Below are 19363 nucleotides of genomic sequence, written 5' to 3'. Positions count from 1 at the left end.
GCAATATCTTCTGTTGTCTAAATCTAATCAGTTATGACTAAAATCAGAACTAAGAGAAGGATCAGTGCTCTCACTAAAAGGCAAAGCATCTAACTTGGTAACAAGTAGCTTAACTTGCTTCAATTACATGAGAAGCAAAGATAAAAAGATGCAGCGATTACTGTCAATATTATAGCATTAAAGGAAGCCAGCACTAATTTTTTTTTTTTCTTTATCCAGCGCTTCGACAGTGTTGCTGAAATAGTAGAGAATCATCAGCGCACCTCCCTGGTTCTAATTGACAGCCAAAACAATACAAAAGACTCTACAAAACTGAAATATATTGTAAGAGTTTCTTAATCAAACTGAACTGCTGAAATGGAAGACCTCTTTAATAATTTCTTTCAACATACCGAGATGTGGACAAGGTATTAAAAGAAGAAAATCCAAATTAACAGGAAACACTCTTCAAGAACACCTACAGAGTAGTAAGAAATGCATTTCATAGAGCTCAACCCCACGTCACTTTTATCAGGAAAGTTTAACACAAGAAGCCAAAGCAGATACACTGTCATCTGTGACAACATGGGTATCCAAAGTCATGGGAAGAACAAATACCAGAGCCTGGTCCTCTGACTGCTGTTTGAAGATAGATTTCTTGAAGGACAGTTTTGTTTTAAAAATGAGAATACCCACCTTAATCTACTCTTTCAATTTATGTTTACCACACATCACTGCTTTCAGCAATTTCTCTGTAAAGTGCACAGCCCCACAAATTAGAGCAGCTTGACCTAATGTACTACTGTGCACAAGTTGAAAATAGGACTGTACTTTGATTAGTGGCAATAAATCCACCTGAATGTTTTAGATTTATGGACATGTGTTGTACTTTCCCTCATCTTCACCCTGTTTCACTGATATTTTTGTTTGTATTTTCAAATGTACAAATAAAATTTAAAAATACTGTAAACTCAGTAGTGTATGGAGACTTTGCTGGACTATGACAGACCATCATAGTACTACATCAGGGCTATGTTTAGTATATTGCTCAGTTGGTATTAGTTTTATATTTAACACTATACTTAATACTACTGAAATGTTTAGAACATTAAGATTGCTAAATCAAAGTGTAAAAATTAACACAAAAGTTAGTAGCATCTGCAATCTTTATTCACTCTTTCTATATGTGTACTATTATCTTATTTAGCTACTTTAAGCATTACTTTAGAAGGTATTTCAAGCAATACTCACAATGGAAGTACTCTGAAAAAGTAGCCACTGAGTATTTAACTTCCTTTGCATTCATGTAGTCCTTGCCTTTCACTCATGTACTGCACAGTATTTCAACTTGGTACTGTCTGTCTGCTAACCTTTCTGTGTTGCTCCTCAAAATCTCTATTCTTCAAACATTCTTTCCAAGTTAAGTGTGCAGTATCTCCATCATTCTAGAACTGGGGGAAAAAAAAATCATGTGAACAAAGGAAATTCAAGTGTTTATCTTTAAAAAGTGATACCCAGTCTCTTGTATTAAAGGTAATTAGCACTGAGCAGTTTAAAGCACTGCTGCTCCTGCCCGTCAGCTCAAAGTGCTCAGCACTACATTTAATACTGTGGTTGACCTAAGAATAACAAATATGCTCTAGATAAAGGGGCCACTTACCTTGATCCTCACACCTTACTTTACTTTTTATCCATGTTCTACATGATTATAGGGCTACCTTACAGTTTTGACAACAAAACAAGGCAGGGAGCTGATAGGGAACTCAGTCTTCCACAAAATAATCCAATCAGCCTGAAATGAGAACTTTTTAGGCACAAAATAAGGCTCCTTGAGGGAACAACCCTCCCCCAACACACACACAAAACACACCAGTATGTTATCACCTACTTTACTACACTTGGTGTTTTGTACAGGAACAAAGGCAGCAGACTAGTTACTCTGCTTTCCATACTCCAGCTAGATCTGTTACAGCTTGGCAGGACTATGGTGCAGACATATTAATAAACAGTTTTATCTGGAGAAGGTTTAAGCAAGTTTCAGGTACAAGATTGCACCAAGTTACCATTTCCTACATTCTGGACATAAAATAAATTGGTACTCAGGATAAAGCCTGCAGAGTTTAAAATTCCAGTGCTGTGGGCTGAAAAGCCATTACAGAATGCAGGAAATGGTGACTTGGTGTGGCTGTTGCAGTGCCAGCAGTCATCTTAATGCCACCACCATGCTCCAGGTAACAGGTATAGCAAGTCCGACCTGACAGACACAGCAACACACCTCTCCCCTCATCTTTCTTTGATATTGTGATATTGTTAGCTAATTTCCCTTCCATACGTCATTCACTGAATAGCTAAAACACAACAAACAAAAACAAAAACCAAAAAAAACCCCTCACACCAAAAAACCACACACACACAAACAACCCATAAACTAGAACTAAAAATTAATTATTTTGTCTGAGATCTCAGGGCAAAGTGTCATATTTAATAATGCACAAAGGAGAAGTGTTGTCTGCCTACCAGATACAGAGAGTACAATCAGTACTGCATATCATTCCTGGCAGTGTTGCTCCATGAAAGGAGTAAGAACTTGCATTCTCAAAAATCCAAGTGTTCAGAGACACAAGGTACAAAACTACATTCTTCTTTCAATCAAGAGCACTAGCAGCAAAAAGAGATTATTAGGAAGCATTGTAAAGAAAAAAAGCGTGTCACATAACAACAGCTCTGTAACAAATTTTTGTTAAAACACTGGAATTACTGAGGAAGGGCACCATGACTTACTGATGAATACACATCTTGCCAAGAACACATAATGGGATAGATTTTAGGCCTCTTCAAGGTTGTACAAACAGTTGATAACCTTGTGCTTGCACCTCTCCTTGTATGTTCCAAAACAATAAAATCAATTTAAGGTTTATCTTGCTATTTGCAATGTTACAAACTATTGAAATGTTATGGTTGCATAGTAAAGCACTCAAAATCAAGATACTTCAAGTTACCTGGGCAACCTTGTAACATCAGCTATATCCATTACAATACAAGCATTAAATATACAATCAATTAATATTTTTCCAGATGGACTTATGCGTTTCACTCGGTTCATGCAATACTTCAGGGATAATGTAGCTTTATAATGAAAACTGAGGTTTGTAGGATATTTATAGAATACCTCTCCCCATTTACTGAAAATGCTGAGAAATGCACCAACATTGCAGAACTTAGCCAGTAAAAAGATGACTTCATACAGTGAAAGCAGTTGAACTGAAGAACTGAACATATTTTCCCTGCATCTTCTACCACACCATCTACTGTAACACAGGTCAGATCACTTCAACCAAATTTTCTCCTGATGGTAATCAATTTTGATCTTAATTTCAGTGAAGGCCCACTTGAGATTTTCTGAAACCTGATCTGCAGAAATGCCAAACTCTAAGGACCTCAAACAATGCATCATGAAAAATGTTGTAAGAATAAAATTATTTATTTGGAACAGTACTTGCACTAAATAATACGAGGACCTAGTTAAGGGTGGGGAAACAAAATACTGAATTGCTACCCAGGAGGAAGCAAAAATTCTCTGCCCTGACTGAGATGGATGTCCATGGAAAAAGTGACACATGCCAATTAATTAAGATCATATAAAGCAATCTTATTTCAACATTTCCTAGCTTTACAATGTTTTCACAGTATCATTTAAGGTCAATTCATACAAAAATTAAAAAAAATTTAAAAAATACCAGAGACAGTTGTCACTCTCATGATTCATCAATACAGAGAAAACCCCTAATGCTACAGCAGAACTTCCACCTCAATGCTAAATAATTGTTAATAAAAGTTGGTCATCCTTACTGAAATGGCACCAAGTATGTTTAGAAACAAATTTCACATACATTTTTTTCAAAGAAGGCAATGTCCAAAATTCGCAGGTTCAATTTCACAGTTTACAGAAGAGCAAGCTGAGGGAGACAATAGATCCTTCTAGGCAAAAAAGCTTAACTTGTTTTTGTCCTTTCCTAATGCTGTTTCTTTCCAACCTGCTTCCTCACCACTACACAGGTCTTCTTCAAAGTTCCTAGCTAAATTAACATCAGAGCTCAAGCCCATTGTGCAGAGCAAAATGATCCAGTTTAGATACACAACACATACCAACTGTGTTTTAATTCACCCAAACTACACTGCACTGACTGCTTCAGTTGTCTTCCATACCTAACTCACCAGATGCAAGGCTAGTGTGCATCTTCCTGCCAACACACATATCAAGGAACAAAAATTAATCACTGAAGCAATTGTTTTTAACGCTTTTTAAAACGTAAGTTGAATTCAGGTTAGTGGTGACATGCCTGTGACATCCATGTCTTCTCACTGTTTCATTGGTAGCAAGCAATCTTCATTTTCACCTTAAGGAACCAGTAAGAGAAAACTACTTAGGCTTGCATACAATCTAAACCTCACGATTTAAATGCCCCAGTCCTCTGCAAGCCTACTGTTCAATTTTGACAGCTTTTCCATCAATACTTTGGAAAGCTGGCTTACACCTTCATACTTGGGCAAAAGGTGCCAGCCATACGGTGAGAGCAATCCCAGGTAAGAATGAAACTTCTAGCCTACAAAGGTTCATTAAGAATCTGGAGGACAAAGCCTCAAGCCTAATTACTATGGATAATAAGGACCTTCATCTATATACCCTCAGTCACTATGGTTAAGAGGTCTTTTGCTTACATGCCCTCATATAAAGACTAAAAACTATAATGCATAGTCTCTCCATTATCTCTAAAACTGAAAGTAGAAAGCAAGCAGGCCCCTAAGAACATTACCCTTCTGGCTGGTAAAATAAGGGAAGGATAACTTGAGACTTGGCTTTGCCAAATTCCTGGTGCCCCAAAAGGCAGTATATCTGAATAAGCAATAAGCAATAGTAGAAAACATTAAGTCATTATGGGGACAAATTACATCCACCTGAAATAAAGCTATGAAGCAATTACAAGCCTAAAATGGTGCTCTGCACCTTCCCATATCCTGGCCATCCCTATAGGGTTTGTGGCAGACATAGCAATATACAAACATTTTCTATAAATGCTCAAAGTCATATGCTGTAAACACAAGTTATAGCAAATTTAATAGTGACAAAATCAATACAGATTAGGAATGTTCACCATTCTTAAACACCATATACATTATGAATATATATACTGTATATTTTCAATCAATTTCATTCTGACTCACTGTATTAACACAATCATAATATGTTTTATTAATTATATGAAAAATACTTCACTAAGAAAGTAGACAAACTGCACAGAAATAGTACAAGTGTCATGTGCATAGCAATATAGCTTAAAGCATTCACATATGGCTTTGTTTAAATGAAACTGTGGGGGAATGGCCCTATACAGACCCATGGTTACACAGTCAACATAATGTAAACTGCTTCACATCTTTGAGGCACTTGCTAATAGTGTTCAATCCCTGAAAAACAAAATCAAGAGCTAATAAGTGAAAATAACAAAAATCCCAGGATAACAGCTGTGTGTATTTAAAAATATTTTAAAAATTGGTTTTAGTAGTGCATGCACAGAACTGAAAAACTGGGGGGAAGGGTGTAATTTCTGTGCAAGAATTATACCAAGTAACTGAAAAGTATAAAAAATATTTACATGTTTAGGGATTTTATGTACAGAACAAAGGCCCTGAAGTCTCATTCTATAGAATAAAAATATAGCACATGATAGCAGTAATAAAAATAATATGTATTTTTATGGAATTGTATTTGCAGTTAGTTACAAGTTATTTAAACCACAACGTTCTTTGATCTTTCTCAAATCTGATGGCAATAGGGAATACACTTTTTCTTTTAAAACACAAGAACTTTGCATCCTTTTTCAACCTCAGTTACAATACTGACATGCAAAACAGAATTACTTGTGTATCCTAATCCAACTGGGTTTTTTTTTAAACTTTAATAACCATTTTCTTCACTGGTCATCGTTTCATTAATGAATTCCAATCTCGAGTAGCCTCCATCAGATGCCTCTGTCCATGTCCTACCCAATTATCCTGATTGTCAAATATTCTACCACAAAACCAGCAGCTAAACTTAGCTTTCAAGGTATTATTAGAGGTAGTTTTCACAATCTGGTAATTGTTTTTGCTAGTCTTTTTCAGTGTCAATTTTAAGACAAATCTTTCTTTTACAGGGTTAAGGGGTTTTATTGTCCTGTATCTTTTTTGAGAAAAATTATCAGTAGTTCCATCCGAAGGATTGCAGAAGTCTGGCTGCAGAAGAGCTTCAACAGTTCTTTTTGACAATAAAACCTTAAGAACATGTCCCTTAAATTTAGCAATAGTTTTCATTACATTTACAACTTCTGGAACATCTGCATCAGGATGATTAAGCACAACAACTGGTTGATTTCTCCGGGGGCATTTTACAAGCTGGTTAGAATTAAAAGGGAGTAATTTCAAAGTCCTCACAGTTTTTTTTGATGCCCTTGGTTTGTAAGGGCTACCTGATTCACCAACTATTTCAGCTTGATTCTTTTCTTTACACTTTCTGTGCAACATTGCTTTCTTTCTAGGAGGTTCTGGGCAACTAGCCTTCCTTTTACGTTTGAAATTCTTGCTTCTTTGCCCACCCACAGTTCCCGAACTTTTAGATCCAGCTTGTTTCAAATTAGGTTTTACTTTTGCAGTTCTATTTTGGGTGCTCCACGTGGACTTCTGACAAGCAGAGTTATTCCTCTTGTTAGCAGCTATTACTTGCATACTCTCGATAGAACATTTCTGCAACCGCGTCCCTGCAGATTTAGCAGAATAAACAGGTTCTACAGGAGGAACACGACACGCTGGATTGGAGCTTGCCAAAGAGGCATTTGCTGGCATTAACCCACCTGGTAAGTTTAAGGCATCATTAAAACTAATATTAGTTTGTTTCTGTGCTAGTGCAGGAGTAAGGGACTGCAAGTTATCCACCTGTAGTGAGGGCACCGAGTTGCTTACTGACTGAGTGTTATCAGACAGTGTATCCGAAGTACGAGTTCTTATTTTCAGCAAAGGCTGTTGTTGCATGGCTCCAGTTTTCTTTGGTTGACAATTCTGATGAGCATTATCCTGAAAAAAAATTGGTTTATGAAGTACAGGCTTGTTTGGTGTCAAACACTTCAGAAAAACTCCCTGCTGTCCATCAGGCGAAAGTGCATAAACATGTTGTTCCTGTTTAATTTCCTGTTGTTTTACTGACTCCAAAGAACCAAAGACAGCATCCTGGTACTCTGGTAACACCTTCACAGAAGAAGTTGCCTTCGCAGATGACTCTGATGAGTTTGTAACTACAAGAGGTGCTTTGAATGGCATACTATCCAACGAGTCATTTACTGTACCGCATACTTCCCCATTACAGGAACTTCTTATATTTCTAAAATTGCCATTTCTCCCCTTCACTTCTGAAGCTGATATTTTCCCAAATTCTCTGGATACAATTCCCCCTAAAACCTGAGAACTATCATTAACGGCATTTGCAACTGTTCCAGCTGCCCCGCTAAAAGTCAAAATCATTCCAGGTCCTTTATTTGAAACACAAGATGCAGGTACACCTTTAGTAACATCTGATGAACTGGTTGATGGAAGAGATTTTCCTGACACCACGTGCTGTCTAGATTGGTTAGAAAGGTGGAAAGGAACGAAAAATCGTGACGGAAGGGACTGAACAAAAAGGGCTTTCTTTTGTTCCTGAAGAACAGGCAAAACTGGTGAAAAGCTGCTAGGATTTTGAGTTGCAGACAGTACTTTATCTTTTACTAACTGCTGTGTAAACTCATCTGTAGGAGTTTTTAGCAATGTACCAACACCTGAAGTTCTGGAAAATTTGTCCAGATCCTGGGAATCAAGTGATGTTTTGGGTGTCTGTCTTTCTCTCCCATAACATGTACCTCCATTTGTGCTATATCTTGTGTTGAACTCTCTCTTATATAAAGGGAAGTGTACATTAGGAGGAGGCCTCTGAAAACCACACGCGGTTGCAGAGCTTCTTAAATGCATGCAGGCTGCATTCCCGGTCTCAGGACCAGAAAGCAGCTTATCAGAACGAAGTTTGACACAGTTAGTCTTGCTCTGGAACTCCTGCTGAGAAGTTGCTTTTACTTTTAACACATCTTGCAGTAATTGGTTTATCTCAGGCGATAAATAATTAGCTGCCTGCTCACTTTGTAACGAGAAAACAGATGTGATTTTAGGCATTAAGAAAGAGTTAACACCATCTGAGGCTTTTTCCTGGAATTTCTCAGCTACGTTCTGAAAGCCTTGCTCTATGTTAGTGTCCAAATACTGTCGGCCATTATGTTTGTCCTCTGTAAAACACTCGCTGTCAACACCACATTGAGATTGGCTCTTAAAAGACACAGAATTATTCTTAGTGTTTACGTGTTTGTAAGTTTTATTAATACTTGATTGGGCTGACACAATTTTCTCTGCTTTCAAACCTTTCATTGACTCTGAATGTGAAGATGGAAGTTCATTTCGACTGTTTTGAAAAGAACCTCTTTTGCTAAATTCTTTGTACCTGTCATCTGTTGACGTCCAAATGCTACATGGATTATCCAAAGAGTCTATTTTGGAATAGTTGTGAAAAGACAACAACCCTTCATTAGATGAATCCACTGAGGTTGAATAACAAAGATTATTAGTTCCATTGCTATTATTCAGGCCACCATTTTGCATTTTCAGTTCAGGAAAGTAGGGCATTTTCATAGGGTCATAATGAAGGGTATTTGTAATAGCGGGTGATAATACCTGAGGATGACTTGAAGAACAAAAGCTTCCCCATGAGATACTAGTTTGAGTTCCAACTTTTGCTACCGCTTCATGTGGAGGTACAGTTGAGTCCAGCTTCATTGGCAAACAATTTGGACTTTTTCCTTCAGCTATATTAGAAGGTGCTACAGTTTCAGAAACACTCCTACCATACAATACGGAGTTATTTTGTTTTTCCACTTTTGTTTTTCCAGAATGAGGAGCAGGACAAGAAAACGGCGGAGAGGTCACTGGATGAACACAATTGTTCTTTAAAGTCGACTGATCACTTACATGTGGTATAGCACCTGAAGACAAGCCACAGGGATCAGCAGTCTGTAGCAAAGGAGCTGCAGAACCATCTTTAACAGGATCAACTTTCTGACCCAACAAATATTCATTTTGCTTACTTGTAGGTAGTAATTTTATAACAATATGTTGTTTTCCATCTACCATTTTAAAGCCCATAAATTTAGCACTGTAATTTGCTGGTACAGATATTTTATTGTTTTTAACCATCAATACTGTTGGCCCATGAACAGCACTTTTCAATAATCCCAGGCCATAATTTGTCCCATCATCTGCCTTATTGTATTGTGCAGTAGTAGCAGAGAGCATTCCACGTATGAAATGATGCTTTTCCACGTATTTAACTTGATCTTTCTCTTCATTTGTTTCCACGTCTCTCATACACTGGTTCAGCTCCTCAGCATTTGGCTGAATTTTATTCACACTTCTTAGCACTTGTGTATTTTCTTCTCCAGCACTGTCACTTCCACTGCTTATCTTCTTCCGTCTCCAGAGGGGTTTTTTTGATGCTCCCATTTTATACCTTCTTAACACAAGCTTCAGTCCTGCTGGAGTCTTTACTATTCTTTTTTCATATTTATCCTTTTCCAGTTTTTCTTTTGCAATTAAGTGGTCTCTGTGTAAAGCTATGATGTGTTTTAAAAGATAATCTTTCCGCGATGTGCTGTAACTGCAATAAGGACAACCAAAAGAAAACATACTGGTATGAACAAGGAGATGATTTTGGAGCTCCTCTTCTGTAAAGTTTTCTTGATGGCATTTTCCACATTTATAGGGAATCTCCTTATGTTTGTGAATGTGCTGAACAAATGTACCCACATCATAGGTAGAAAACCCACATTTTTCACACTGGAAGTGTCCATTTACACAATGCTTTGATATGAAGTGTTTTGTCAAAGCCAACAAAGTGTATATCTGCTCATCATTACAGAGCTCACATTTTACTAAAGTGCTACGATGGATGCGTCTGTGCTGTTTAAACGACTGAAAGTCATTAGCTGAGAAGTTGCACATCTCACAAGGATACAGAGGCAACTCACCATAGTGTAACAGCTGAAAATGTTTCTGTAGGTCATTTGGGCTGTATCTAATGTTATCCTTGCACTTCGTACAAGTGAAATTCAGTATTTTTGCTGCAGTTTTCAACCCTTCTTCAAATTGCACTTCTGGTTTAATTTGCAAGTGGCTTCCTTCTGAACAACTGAGATTGCTTCCACTTATTTTCTCTAGACTTAAGGATTTCCTCGCAGTTTGCTGCTTACACTGAAAGAGTCTTCTAAACCTATCAACTTCATGTTTCATTAATACTTCATTTGGAATGTTCACCTTGGGTAATTCAATCTTCACATTTTTTAGTCCATAAGTGAGATTGACATCGAAAATTGCTGGTTGAATCGTCATACTTGAAGGATCACTCACCAGTTCTTTTTTCAAAGTAATGTCTGTAGAAAAATTCTTCAGAGCATTGTGTTGTAAGAAACTGATTTGCTTTCTGTCACCAAAAAAGTGTTCCTCTTCAGATGACATGATTTTAGGTTCTACTTTTCTTTACATGAATTCTTGAGATTTAGTCTTACTTCCGGCAGCAAATGTGACAACTGCGCTGAGTTATTTTCAAAGCTCTACAACTTCCCCATTTCATTCTCCTGAAATTAAAAAACAAACAAAGCAAATAACTACTTTTAAAACTAATGCAATTAGAACACCTATTACAATTCACTAACAAATATATGCCAATCTCTGAAGTTGTTAATTTTTATAATATTACTCAAGGGATGAAAAAAAAAAAAAGGATGAGGCAAAAAAAAAGCTATTACACTATAACCTTTGTTTGTTTGTGTTGGGGGTGTTTGTTGGTTTGCTACTTGGTGGTTTTTTTGAAAAAGAAATAAATAAAACTTGAAAAATATGTTTTAAAGAACATCTACTGAAATTTTGTCATCAAATTTTGGCTTTCTCCCACTCTGTAAGCATAAAGAAGTCCAAAGACCTACTTTTTTTAAATGAAGCCTGTGTTTATTACTTATTTGGGATTTCATGCAAATAAAACCACTCCTTTGTGACATGCCCCTAACTGAAGAACTAAAAAGAAGTCAAAATCTACAGAATTTGACATTTTTATTACTCAAGTGTGCTACTCTATTAGTTACTATTGTGTTTAAAAAGGAAAGAAAATAAAAATCAGAATCTGACAAAATATCTGCTTCACTAATGGAGAGATGACCTTTACCAACATCAAAAAACCAATCACACTGACCTACAATGAATTTTTCACATGCCTGCCTTTAGTACCACACAAGTCTTAATCAATCAACAGATAAAAGTTCTCAGGTTTCTCATTGCATGTTCCTGGGTACATGTTAATATTTTCAGTGCACGACTGAGAGCAGTACCCCACTATGGATTAAAAGGCTCAAACAGTTATGGTCAGCATCACTGTCTCACTACAGATTTCATGTCAAGCGTTTCCATAACAGGCTGCATCAACAATTTATAGCAGCTCAAGTCTATGCCTGAACAACTCTCCTGTGCAGAATGTCGACATAGAATCAGCAGAATTGGAACAGCAGCAAAATTAACTTAAATTCTGAAAAGCAACACTGGAAAGGAAGAACTGTTTCTACACTAGTATAACACTTTTTACTGAAAAACATTTTATGCAGTACAAGTCACAAAGTCACTTTCTTCTTTCCTAACAAAAGTTAGTAAATTGTTAGCTGAAGTCTGATAAGCTCACCCTGAACAACACAGACTTGCAACTCATTAGATCATCGTATCTATTCAGATTCAAATGGAAAGCATGATCACACCCTCACTGTGAATAAGTGCAAGGGCTGCTTCTAGATCTCCAAGCCACCATAAGCATTAACCCTAAGATCTTTCAAATATTTTCCCACAGTCCTGGGAGAAGGAAGTATCTAGCATTAGACATGCAAATACCTGACAAAGAAAATGGAGACTGAAAAATTTTCAAGTCCATGTTCTTGTATCAAGTAGCAAGAAAAGCAACACTTTTTTTCTAAGTACATGCTTTAATGCTTTCCTTTGGAGAAGATACTAGCACTTCTGCACAATTCTTGAAAATAATGAACACAACAGACTGACACTATACACAGACTCTAATATCAAGTAAATTCACTTAACTGCGTTCTCCAGATATGAGACCGCCAAGACTTCAATTACACATCTGGACATCAAAAAAAAAAAAAAATCCCAAAAAACACCCCAAAACAACAAATCACAGAGACATACACTCCCTCCTTGGAATCTCTCCAAATGGAAAAACTTTGGATACAAGACTTTTATTTTTCTTTTAACTCAATGACATACTCCCCATCTTCAACACAGAAGGTTAATATGTGGGATATTACCCAGCTTTGAGCCCTGAGAAGAGAGCAACTCATGCGCATTTATATCCCATTTCCACCAAAAGAGTACTGCATTACAATGCATTCTCTTGCCAATGGTATATCCCTTATTTGAATAGAAGCAAGCTGAACTTCCTCATAAAGAATAAGTAACTAAGAATTATTTGGATTTGTTTGATCAAACAACATTTTAAGACACAAGCACAACACAAACATTATGGCTTGCATGATGCAATACATCATCCTGATGGTAGCTGCCCATCCTTCAGGTTAAAAGGTTATACTGCCAGACATTGAAACCTGAAGTATGTTTACAATAAAAACTATAGAAATCACAAGTGGATAAAGTGCTGCAGACAACAAGGCTCAGGCCTTCAATACCAAGCCAATGCAGTCTTCAACTGGGCAACATTTGGCAGAGTCACGATCTAAGATCCCCTTTAAATAATTAACCTTATACTTAATTTTATTATTTTTGGGTAGCATGCAACAATCAACAAGCTCCTGCAGCATGACAAATAAAAATATTTACTTGAAACAACCATTAAAAAAAAAAGGGCTCTCTTTTATCCCAGGCATCTCTAAAGGTATATTTTCAAAGAAGTCTGACTTACGCGTTAAGAAAATACTTGACTTCAATTCTTCAACAGCTGGGTATTTTCCACACACCCAGAAGAGGTAAGATTGCAAGACTCAGACAAGGCCACAGTCAAGAAAAATACTAGAAGAAGTTCTGGAAACAAAAGGAAAGGTATTTTAAATCTTGCAAATACAAGCAAAAAATGAAAGAATAAGCTGAAAAGCACAAATCCCTCACAAATTTACATTATATGGATTTTTAATACATAGGAGACAAGAACATACTGTTCTCCCAGAGAACACCATCAAATGCAATACCAATATTGTATATACACATAATATAACAATACCTATTTTGCCTTAGCTTTGCCACTACAACTCAGGCATTCATAGCTGGGAAGCATAAACAAAAAACTTAGAAGTGACTGGTATCTCTGCCCATCAAATTTTAACCTGAACTCAAAAGGCACTTATCTTTTCTCAAGCAAAAATTTTAATGGCAAAGACCTAATTATAAGTTTCTATAAAGTTGTGCAAAAGCCTGGGAAAGGGGCAGAATATTATATTCACAGTTTCTGAAACAAGTAAGTAGATTTAAATGCCTATAAAATGAGTACAAACATTGAAAATACATAAACAAGTGCCATAGTCAATTCTCACTTGAAAAATCCCTAAACCACTGAACAAGCCTAAGTAACCACTTGAGGCTCTCAGCCACAATCTTCTTCGCCCAAAAATGCTGCAATATGTCCACATTTCATTTAAAAAAATACAGACAGAAAGTTTAAGCTATACAGTTTGATATAGAGAGATGTTACAGCTAGGAGTTAAGACACCGCTAAATTAGGTAACTAGTACAGTTTTTCCATTTCGAACTACATGCAAAGCAGGTATCCCAGCAGGCAGTATCTTCAAGACTTCTGAAGAAATTTCGGCTTATTTAAATTTTATTAAATAAATAAATAAAATTATACTGAAGATATCCCATGCCTAGCTTCAATCCATGTGCCTGCAAATTTAGAGTGGTGCCTTAATCTCTCCCAAGACCGGGACACATGCAGGAACTCACAAAACTAGACCTTATGAAACCCATAGAGCTGGAGCAGTCAGACACAACCCGAGCCCCGAGTAGCACAATGGTGCCTTACTAAAAAAATAAAAAAATAATAAAAACCGAAGCGCTCTCAGGGCTCACACACACAGCCTGCCCATTCCACAGGGCGAACCTGCCATTTACAAACACAGCAGCTGAACTCGGCGGCGACACACGGCCAGCGCCAGCCCACCGGCGGGCCGACACTGCCCCCGCCCGCCGGGGCTGCCGGGGGAGCAGCGGCGCCACGGGAGCCGGCCAGAGGCTACGGCTGCCACTAAGCGCCGGGACAAAGCGCGGAGCGGCCGACGAGGCGGCGGCAGCTCGGGAGCTCCGTCTGACCGCGGGCACAGCAGCGGGCGCTGGGGACGGTGGGGTACGGACGAGCGAGGCGCGTCCCTGCCCGGCTCCTCCTCGGGAGCCCCGCGGCACCGCCGCCTCCGCCCGCACAGCCCCGAGGCGGCCGCAACTCTCGGCGCGCAGCCCGGCGGACGGATACGGTCCCACGTCCGGTCCGGCAGCTGCACACGAGGCCATTTCTGCCCGGTCCCGCCGTCCCGCGAGCTCCCCGCGGTCCCGCCCGCCCCCAGCGCCGGCTGCCCCCCGAGCCTCCAGCCGCCGGCGAGCGCGGACTATTTAATGTCTCACCCTCACCACGGGGCACCGTCCCGTGCCGCCCCGCCGCGGCCGCTCGCGCCCCCTGCCCGCTCCAAACCGTTCCGGACCGTCCCTCCCGCCCCGCGCAGGGCCTCCCCGCTCCCCGCCCGACGCCCCCCACGGAGTTACCTCGGGTACCGCCACCGTCTGGCGAGGCGCTGCCGGCCGCCATCACAGTTTCCATCCGGGGACTGCCGGGTGCGAGCCCGGCTGAGGGGCGGCCGCGGCGGAGGGATACGCGTTCACCTGAGGGATGGGCGGACGGCGGCCGACGAGGCCCAAAGAGGGGAGGGGGCGGGGCGGTCCCGCAGGTCCGGCTGCGTTCCGCCTGCTCATTCCTTTCTCTTTCTCCTCCTTGGATGTGGGCTATGGGCGCATGGCACGACCGCTCTGCCCGTCGTTACCTAGAGTGTCTGTGCTCTTCCCTACAACCAAGGGCGTGTTTGGGCCAATGGCAGTGGCAGGGAGAGCCGCTGCCCCTCATAAAACGATCCCAGGCAAAGGCCTGGCCCGCGATGATCGTGCCGCGCTCGTGGGTTCGCTGACCTGTGCAGACACAACAGCAGACAATATATAAAGGGCTGTCTGTAGGAGGTGTCAGCAGTTAAAGCATTCGGGAAAATATACTTGTATTAGATTAGTTAGTTTGTTTTAACATGCTGAAAATAACATAAAAATCAAAGCTGATAATCACTACAACGGGCTTGTTAGACACAGTATCATTTCTGCTGAGGAAAGTGCTTGCTGTTGGTAGGAGCGCGCTCTTCACGTTTGTGCAAGTTGTGAGGCACATGGAAGACCACCAGCCTGAGGTCACCGAAGAGAATGAAGGCACGTGAGAAGCAGGAAATGGAGCCGCACCATGGCCAGAAAAGGGCGAATGCCCATGACAGAAATAGACTGTAAAGATGAATTCTGAATGAAGAGGTCTTTGCAAAGGAAATCCATTCTCCACTTAGGAAAGAGTGATCAAAAATCAAAAGCAAAGAGAAGAAAGGTTGAGCTTTTTCCTTTGGGAAACCTGTCTAATGAACAATTTAGCCAAGCAATTCAGCTAAACATTTCTTCACAAATCTTGCGGCATCTTACTATTTGTAACAAAGTTTAAAAAGTGCAATATTTACCCATGATTAAATATGAGAACAAGGAGGAGTGTTGATGTCTTTGAGTGTGTGTGCCTATACTAAGGGTACGTTAAACATGAACATATTTTTAATTTCTTGTTCCAATTGACATCACTTATTTCCCTTGTGTCCTAGACTGCAAAAGAAAATTTATAGAAGCCGTTTTGGGGTGGGTTCCTTGGCCCTAAAAAATATCTTCAAGTAAAGAATTATATAATTGTTCTACTACACCCAAATGAATCAATCTGTGCCAAAAGCAAGCAGAGAAGAGTATTCTTCTGGTTTCTGATTCACTACATTTTTAGAAGTAAAAAGAGGGGATTGTACATATCTATAGGGTCTTTCATATCTGAAAACTTAACTACAACTGAAGAAAAAGAAAGAAAAACAGCATAGTTCTGACTGAAACCCTAAAGTCAGAAAAGATAACAGAAAAGAATGATCCATGAAAATCATTAGTCTAACAAGCAGCTACAGTATCAAATTGGTGTATTCCAGGTGTTAAATTAAAATATACATCATATTGTCAATTAGTAATCCCAATTAATTTATATGTAAGATGGGAACAAATATTTTATCTGTATTTTTGTACTTTGTAATTCAAATTTAGAACACCTATTAGTGCCAAGCACAAGACAGAAAAAAACCCGTGTGGAATAACACCAACAGGACACAAGAAAGGAAGCAGAAAGGCTGGCTAATGCCTAATTTATCATATCCATTGAGATTCTTCATTGCTCAGGAATCAAAAAAAGATTACATCAAAACACACCATTTATTGAAATTCTCCTGCAATTAGGATCTATGTAGGAATAAATGGGGAAAAAAGGTGGCAATCCAATGAAAAACTACAGCAATGGGCAAGCCCATCAAAAACATTGACATTGTATAGTAGCTTCTCCCAAAATTCCTGAAAGAGCCCATTAGTCATGAAAGTGAGCATCTGCAAAAATGCTCCCAAAAATTTCTCAGTAATAACAATAGTCCACCACCTTCCCATGTGCAGGAATACCAGGAACCCCTTATAAACTACAAGAAACTGCCTTACTACTGAAGAGAGGACCAAAGAAGACAAAATTGCCTTTTTACCAAGCTCAGAGCAGGAACTAAACTGAAAGCCATCCAAGGAAATCCCAAGGGGTCCTTGTGAGTTGAACCTCACATGGCATGAATTGTGACATGAGATCCATGAGATCCATGAGATTCTAATCTTTCAGACTCTTTTTCAGAAGCTAAATTGAATTTGGTCCACTTTTCTTTGGGGCATCCTGTGAAAATGATGTTCAGCCACAAGACAGTCTGTGTTCTGTAAAACACAATATCCCACAACAGTTTTCACTTTTCACCAAAAAAAATTGCTCTGATATCTGCAGTCAGTTTTGGGTTTGGTGGGTTTTGGTTTTGTTGGTTTTTTGTTTTGGTTTTGGTTTGTTTTTTTTGGGGGGGGGAGGGTTGTTTTTTTGGTTGGTTGTTTTTGGTTTTTTGTTTGTTTGGTTTTTTTTGCTGAGCGTTGGCTATTGTATCCAAAAAATATGTAAGCTGTGTGGTATTTTGGAAGCTTTAAGGGTATTTGTACTGTCCCAGTGTGCATTACATCACATTACTCTGTGCATCTGAACTGGAAGCAATGGCAGGGCTTCCACCTACGTCTCATTTGCATTAGTCTGTTATAAATTGGTAGGGCAATTAGGTGCAAATAAGTAGCCTTTATAATGTGATTTTTATTATTGTTGCTATTAGTTCTATATTTGTGATGTTTTAAAATTGAAAATGTAATGGTTTCCTCTAGTATATGGGTATTTCACACACAGCAGTACTACATCCCTGATTTTTCTTTAGATATTCAACTTATTTATGGTTTGGATGGCAGGACAGTTTGGAACCATTTATTTCATAATCTGCTGGACTATCAGAAATCATTTCTATCAGAAATTATTTCACACCAAATAACTGTGACCGATGGATATATTTCGTCAGAAACACTAAGGGGAAAAAAATGTGTTTTCAAAAGTATATGCTAAGGCAAACAACAGCCATGAATAACCAAATTATTCTATGAACCAATTTTCTAAGGAAAACTTTGTTTGTGCATTTGCCTGAAATCACTGAATTCAGTCACACATGGGAAAGCTTCTTCTTCAGTTAGAAATAATAAAGTGTTGCTGCTAGCGTGTTCTGTATTTGAGTTACAAAACAATGGAAATACCTGGCTTAAGGTGAGAACATTTTTGCAGTTAGATTTTCACATTTGCAATTATTCAGTGTTGATATGTGTGAAAGCCAAATTTCACAACATTTTTTGATAAATGGCAATTTTTATCTTGGTTCTCTCACACTTTTTGTTCAATCTAACATGAATTTAAACTAATGAAGTTTACAAAATCTACACAATTAATCAAGATATTTATGTATTTCATGTTTTTTTTAGTGTTTCTATGACTTTGCTCTGTAAGGACATAAGAGTTAATAGTAAATAGCTCTTTCATTCAACTCATAAATCCTGTAAAAATCAGTGTCCCCTATGCCTTCTTCTATTCTTTCTCTTAAAACATCAATTTTAAATAAAAAATTACATCTCAGACATAATCATGTAACTACCTCATTCTTTATGGCACTAAAACTCCTAGCTATGATCATACTGGCTTTGTTGCTGTTCATTTTGTTCTATAATCTTTTCTACTGACAGTTTTGTGACAATTTGACAGTCTTTTGCACATATTTCATAAAGAAGAGTTGGAATGCAGAAACCTCCACAAGTCAAATTCTTACAGATGCAAATTCTTCTTGGTTTTTCTCCAGTGGTTTGAAATTCTGTGTGCTCATGTATTGGCTCTATGGGTTTTCTGGAAGAGTTCTTGTTTCTGATAGTTTTCTTATGATGTGGACTAAATAATTCCATAATTATAACAGATAAAATTCTGAATCACTTTGTGGCTTTTAGTGACAGTAAATAAAACAATCTCATGCATTCTTCTATGTCAACATTTAATAAATATATTAAATACATACTTTATAAAATATAATTATTGCTATTTCTTTCTTGGCTTGTATGTAATGAGATTATAAACCATATTCTTATGTACTGCTTGGCAGCTAGAGCTTCTGCTCAGTGTCACCAGAACAGCTGCAATGATTATCTGTTTCTCCAGAAGACAGCAAGTTCTGAATATGTCACTGAAAAATGTATTAAAAAAAAAAAAAATGCCTGTCTTCATGGTACAGCTGAGGGGTAGCAGTATGACAGGTAGCAGAGGCTGGAAATTCATGGAGGAAGGAACCTGGGGCTAAACATACTCAGATGTAGGAAAATTATGTTTAGGAATTGACAGGTCTTACTTAGGCTTGTAGGCAGACTACCCAGCAGGACATTCTTTGAATGATAAGAAAGAAAGAATTAAGATTCTATTTCTTTTTAAGAATATCAGGTTCACAGGAGTTAGAAAATATCTGTTGTGATAGTGACAATAAGT

General features: G+C 38.5%; 2 protein-coding genes across 5 annotated transcripts in view; one reads left to right on the top strand and one right to left on the bottom strand.

The window, feature by feature from the left end:
- BLNK (B cell linker) overlaps positions 1–949 on the top strand; it is an 88609-nt gene extending 87660 nt beyond the window's left edge. For all 4 annotated transcript variants that reach the window (XM_059851699.1, XM_059851700.1, XM_059851702.1 and 1 more), the window contains one exon: positions 220–949. In XM_059851699.1, the coding sequence (XP_059707682.1) occupies positions 220–339 (120 nt within the window). In that variant the 3' untranslated portion in view covers positions 340–949. The remainder of the gene's footprint in view (positions 1–219) is intronic.
- Positions 950–3441: 2492 nt separating this feature from the next.
- ZNF518A (zinc finger protein 518A) lies at positions 3442–15032 on the bottom strand. Its single transcript, XM_059851669.1, has 3 exons — positions 14899–15032; positions 13055–13173; positions 3442–10718 (listed from the first exon to the last, which is right to left on the bottom strand). Exon 3 carries the CDS (start codon positions 10597–10599, stop codon positions 5959–5961), a length of 4641 nt encoding a protein of 1546 aa, XP_059707652.1. The 5' UTR covers positions 10600–10718; positions 13055–13173; positions 14899–15032; the 3' UTR covers positions 3442–5958.
- Positions 15033–19363: the final 4331 nt, after the last annotated feature.

Source organism: Haemorhous mexicanus, chromosome 7 (assembly GCF_027477595.1).
Source record: "Haemorhous mexicanus isolate bHaeMex1 chromosome 7, bHaeMex1.pri, whole genome shotgun sequence".
NCBI classification, from domain to species: Eukaryota; Metazoa; Chordata; class Aves; order Passeriformes; family Fringillidae; genus Haemorhous; species Haemorhous mexicanus.
The sequence above is the reverse complement of the archived record's forward strand: the minus strand, read 5'-3'. Positions and strand labels throughout refer to the sequence as shown.